The sequence below is a fragment of the Impatiens glandulifera genome, chromosome 4, assembly GCF_907164915.1.
Source record: "Impatiens glandulifera chromosome 4, dImpGla2.1, whole genome shotgun sequence".
NCBI classification, from domain to species: domain Eukaryota; kingdom Viridiplantae; phylum Streptophyta; class Magnoliopsida; order Ericales; family Balsaminaceae; genus Impatiens; species Impatiens glandulifera.
Genome location: NC_061865.1, coordinates 48,609,044 through 48,615,045, shown reverse-complemented (window position 1 = coordinate 48,615,045; position 6,002 = coordinate 48,609,044). Strand labels below are relative to the sequence as shown.

General features: G+C 30.9%; 1 protein-coding gene across 1 annotated transcript; it reads right to left on the bottom strand.

The window, feature by feature from the left end:
• Nucleotides 1-1,916: 1,916 nt before the first annotated feature.
• LOC124936633 (ribosomal RNA-processing protein 14-like) lies at nt 1,917-4,826 on the bottom strand. The gene is made up of 2 exons (XM_047477146.1): nt 4,740-4,826; nt 1,917-3,227 (listed from the first exon to the last, which is right to left on the bottom strand). Exon 2 carries the CDS (start codon nt 3,213-3,215, stop codon nt 2,130-2,132), a length of 1,086 nt encoding a protein of 361 aa, XP_047333102.1. The 5' UTR covers nt 3,216-3,227; nt 4,740-4,826; the 3' UTR covers nt 1,917-2,129.
• Between the last annotated feature and the right edge of the window lie 1,176 nt (nt 4,827-6,002).

Sequence of the window (6,002 nt, the reverse complement as noted above, 5' to 3'; positions counted from 1 at the left end):
TGTTGGTTTCGGGACCAGAAATGACTCTTTTTTACAGCCCTAATTGAAATTGTTTCTGCAGCTAAACTCAAAATGCAGTTAAACCCTAATCGCTAAATACTAAACCCTAAACCAATCATCTAATCATAATCATCTTAACCCTAATCTCATGCACTAAACCATTAATGCTAAACAGATTCGATTATAAAAAGATGAATACATTGTGTTTTTACCTAGGAGTTTGTGTTGTTTTGTCGGATGATGAAACTACACATGCCCTAACCTGAAGACGAGAAGAAGTATAAAATGAAAGATAAACAGAAGATAAACGGAAGATAATGAACAATAGATAAACGGAAGAAGACTTACAATTTCGATCGATCGAAAGAGAGTCGATAAAAACGAAAGAAGAGAATCGCCGGTAGGTTTAGGGGAAATGAAACGAAAGAGAAAGAGAGAGAAAAGGGGTTTTGGTTTTGGGGGGAAATGAACGTTTCAATTTATTTTATTTTTTGTCTCTCTCCTACCCACATGGCAATGCCACATAAGATTCGTGGTCTTGTTTTCGCTAATATTTCGTTGAATTTATCATTTATCTTTATCAATTTCAAAAATGTTAACAAAACTGTTTAAATAATTGTTATTTGGATTGAGAATCCCAATTTAGTTTGCCTACATTATTGGTTAAAATTACCAATGCTTATTATTAGGCTCAAAATGTGAGTGAAAATCTTAATTATGGAGGAGATGAAGAAGTTTCTAATTTTATTAAAATAAAAAATTAGTATTTTATAATCATGACAAATTTTGTTTGCCTTTTCAAATCAAAATTTGTTTAAATTAGATGAGCAAGAATAAAACAAATGATTGTATTTATGTAAATAATCTTATAAGAAGTGTGAACTTTTTTCGGTTAAAATTATTTAAATAAATTTAACTTAATCAAATATCATTTGCTCAATTTTTTATTTAAAGTGTGTTAAATTCTTTTTATTCTGAAGTAAAAAATTTTAATTTAATATTTTTTTTTAAGATTTACACATTTTAATCAATAAAAATAGTATGGTTCACTAAAAAAAATGTCTAAAATATTTAAGAATACCAACACCTTAAATGTATTTAAGTTTTAAAATTGAAAATTTGATATATATATATATTTAACATATTTATATTTTAAATTGTGTGTTTTTTCAAAATATATACATTTTAAATTGCCAAAATACCTTAATAATATATGAGAGTAAACAGATAAAAAAAAATTGTTATTTATTTTTACAAATATAATAAATTATTTAAGAAAAAAAAATACAAAAATGAACTTTCATTTTTTTTTTAAAACCTCAAATAGTTAAAATTGTGATATTTAGCACAACTCAAATTGAGTTTTGAATTTTAAATAGCAATTGAGAAAAAAAGAGAAGAAAAAAAAACAAGAAAAAGAAAACAGCAAAGCTCATACTTAACCTCAAACATTGTCTTTTCAGATACACTTTTCAGAAACAGAATAAAACCTGGAACTTCATAAATTCCATATCAAAGTAGAAAAGAAAATGAAATCAAGGAAAGAAAAACATCAAACTAACACTTGAATATGTATCAATATCAATATTTTTTGGGTTAGGATTGTTATTGTTGTCCAATCTTTAATTATTCAACATCTTTCTCTTCATCTCCATTAACACCAATTCAAAGGAAAATGATAGGAGGAAGAAGAAGAGGTTTAGGTGTAGTTAAGTGGAAAATGATTCAGATGAAGAGGGGCAGGATGCAAGTTGATTACCACCAACCAGATAATGAATCAAATTGTGTAACAGAAAAGTAAGAGATGTTTAAATTGAACAATTAAAGGTAATAAAAGCACAAGGAAATCAATTTTTATGCAAAAGAAAGATGCTAGCTTGTGTCTATGTAAAAAAGGAACTACAACATCTTTATCATGCTCACAAATAAATAATAGAATCATTAACACAAGAGTTGTTTACGTTGAAAACAAGTATCGACCAAAAAGGAAACAAGTAATCGATTAATCCTTAGAAAATCTTCAACAAACATTGAGAAAAAATGACCACTTACTTCTCAAGCCTATGTTTTAAGAATAGCATATAATGTCAATGATATTACACAATTTAAAGATGAGAAAGATAGGCACCTCAACTTTCAGTAGTAGTAGTAGTGATGTAACCTTCTTTCCTTCCTTCAAAACCAGGCCTCATGAGCTTCTTCTCTCTTTTTGCAATTTTCTTCATCTTCTTCTCATGAATTTTACCACTTATATTATCTGTCCTCTTCTTCTGTTTATCCTTCTTCATCTTATCCCTAGTCTCAATTCTATCCTTCCACTTCTCCACATTCTTCTCATGCTTCTTCTTCTCCTTGTGCATCCTTTGCTTCAGCAATTTCGGATCATCGTGCACCTTCACTCCAGACGCCCTGCTCAATGCAGCCGTCCAAGAATGTTTTTTCCCTTTCTCTGGGTCCTTCTTTTCTTCTGCCAAACTCATAGCCCTCTCCAGCTCCTTTTCTTTCGACAACTTCCTTCTCTTATTCTTCCTCAATTCACTTTCATCCTCTCCTCCAAGCTTCACTTTTCCAAATTGAATACCACTAGCAGCCTCTTCCACGTGCTTCTCTGTTTCCGCCTTGGCTACAACCTTTTTATTCTTCTCTCCATTCTCAGACATTCTTTTCCTCTTATTCATCAAATAGATATCTTTCTTCTCTCTCCTTATAGCCTTTGACTCCTCACTACCAAACCGGTCCCCTCTCATCTCTTCAAGCCTACGGTGAAGGCGCTGTCGGAGCTCGTCGTAGGTAACCGACTTATCATCAACACCACCAAAATTCTTAATTGGTTTGATATCTTCTTCCTCCTCCTCCTCCTCCTCCTCATCTTCTTCTTCTTCTTCTTCATTGTCTGACTCATTCTTCTCTCGTTCTTTTTCGATACTTTGTTTAAGCAAATCTAGGGTGGTGGTTTGAGATTTCTCCGGGTCGAGGCGTTCGCGACGTATAATCTTTTTGTGCTCTTTGTTTTGCTGTTTCGCGGAGGCCTTGGCAGCTTTGCTTAACCCTTGGAACCACGGTTTAGGCTCATCACTCGGAAGGTAAAATTTGGCTGGAATAAGTTCGATTAGATTATCGAAGAAGAGAGCATTTTCGCGAATCAGCGACTTGAAATCTGAGACAGAAACAATGGAAGCATCATGATTGGACTTTTCACTCTTCTTCTTCTTCATGGGTAAAGATCTCTGAATACACACAATACATTAAAATTAAATTTAGTTAATAATTATATCAAGTTGTCAGATAAATTAAAACTTTTAGAAATAAGATAAAAAAAAATTATTAGACAGTATCAATTATTATTAATAATAAATAACACATTATTATAGGGATAAAAAAGTTCAATATGTTTCCTCAATTTGCATTGCATCATGTCTCAAATTAGTTCTTTTGGCCGGTTTTAATCAAGTTATTAAATCATATATACCCAACATTTGTAGTTCCTTAATCTAAGTCCTTGGCTGAAATTGTTTTTTCCTTAAACAAACAACTAAGTTTTGATACCTTCATTAGCATGTCAGTATATCAATAAGCTTATAGAACACATAGGACATCATCCCTCTTAAGTTGTTTGCTTCATCATCCTTGTAGTCTAATCTTACTTCCACATACACTTGAATTCAATACTCATAATATAAATTCAACCCAATCAAATAAATTAAAAAACAGTTAACACACAAATTATTGAGAAAAACATGTTTGAATGTAACCCCCAATCAGGCCAAGTCAAAAACAACAACGATTAAAAGAAGCTAAGAATTTCTCGTTTGAATGAAAGCATTCATAGATATAATAAGCAAACATTAAGCTACATTATAAACCATGACGTCCATAAACTGTAAGAAATTGATAGATTCATGGAGATCAATGAAATGACTATGGAGATGGGGGCAGTAGGTTACCAAAAGGAAGACCATTAAGGTAACCCAGAGCATATACACACATAAATCATAAGAATAATGTGCATATATGAAGTTTCTATAGCGCAGTTATGACTCGACACGCTTTCATTATAGAGAAAGGCGATCTTAAGGATTGCGCAGTTGTAGCTAGCCAAAATAAGTACTCAAAAGCTAAAACGTTACAATCCATGTACACATAGAAGTTATTACTGGTACTACAAATATCAATTGTAAGTCAGTATATCAATAAACATTAAAATTTGAACACATAGAAGACATTAACCCTCTTTGCATAGTTTATTTCATCATTCTTGTAATTTGTAAATTAGAATACAAGTATAATTTACTATGACCTTGACTATTGCTTCTATAATATCATCTATAACAATTGTCAAGATCTAATACAAGAAGAGACTCATAAATCCTGCAAAAGCTACATATTGAATGAATCAATAACCAAGAAGATTTTATATTGTACAACTTATTCTTAAACTTATCAATCAATTAAAAAAACAACACAACTTAGTAAAACCCTACCTCAAGTATTAAAGATTTGAAATTTATTGACAAGAAGTAGGCAGATTATAGGAAAATCGAATATTTGAATGTAACCCTCAATCAGGCCTAACAACAACGATGAAAAAGAGCTAGGAATGAGACATTTCCATACAAGTAGAAACCTTAAAACATAGAAATAGATAGAGATGATTCACGGCCTGCTATATGAATTCAATTCAACGTTTATTAAAAGCATTCACATAAATTATCCATGGAAATAGAGAATTAGAATAATACTTGTTAGATATTTGGAGGTGACGATTTGTCAGCGGTAGCGTTAAGATGGCGGGTCTCGGCGGTTGTCGGCTGAAGCAATTGGGAGATGAAATTGAGAATGGAGGAGGGTTTACTACTCAGGCCAGTGCGGCTGGCTGAAACCTAGACAAAGAGAGGTTTAGCCATTTATAAAGAAAGTGGGTTTTAGGGTTTTAGGGTTTTTAATGATATGTAAGGAATTTTTTATTTTATTTTTTCTATTTCCTTTATTATTTATAAATAAATATTTTATTATTATTATTATTATTATTAATAATAATAATAATGATTATTTAAGTTAAAATTTGATAAATTTTTATATCAAAGAATATTTAATGTTAATTTAGGTTCGAAAATAAACTTGTCTTTTCATTTTTATCTGGACAACTAAGTTAATTTTAATATAATTCATTATTTTATTTATTTAATTATTAAAAAAAAATTATCTTTAGTTTTTTTTTTATCAAAAATTTATTGTTATTTATTTAAGTCCACTATAATTTTTATTTAAGCCCAACACAACCATCAAATCTGGGTCCGTGAATACCCTTATTTTAAATTGGGGTCGGATTTCAGAAATTGGTTTATTGTACTTAAATTGGGGTCGGATTTCAGAAATTGGTTTATTGTACCCGTAAATATACTTAACAAAATAACTTGGCGATATAACATTTCATCCCTGATCCGAGTGGATCATTGGCTTGGGGTGAAATCGGCTTAATTAACGGTATGGATGATTCGCCTAAGAGTAGAATTACTCCACAACTGCTTTCCTTCGGAATACTTTCACTGAAACGTTATGCTAGTGCATCATTAACAGCTTTTAAATAGCCGTTTTTGGGGGCGGGTCTTATGCTGAGGAACTGGTGTTCCACTCTTTCAATTAAATACCGCAGACAGTTTTATTATTCAAATGCAAAAGCACACAAACGTTTTTGTTTTTAATACCGGTAAATATACTTAAAAAAATAATTAGGCGAGCAAAACTTATTCAGAACCTCAAGGAATTTCACCTCTTTTTACCGCTAAACTAAAAAATTGTGTGAAAATTTGAAAATAATATCTAATCCAAATGAGAAATCCTGAAATTTCTAGTTGAACTGAATTTTTTTTCATTTCTTGAAAAAGGAAACATATGTAGTTAGGTGAGATCACACTTCATTGGACAAATATTTTTTTTGTTTGAAACAGTCAAGATCAACAACAAGAAAACAAGAACAAGCAAAAACATTTGGACAGATTTAA

Excerpts from the sequence above, each read along its gene's own strand:
- LOC124936633 (XM_047477146.1), bottom strand. The coding sequence starts at position 3,215 with ATGAAGAAGAAGAAGAGTGAAAAGTCCAATCATGATGCTTCCATTGTT.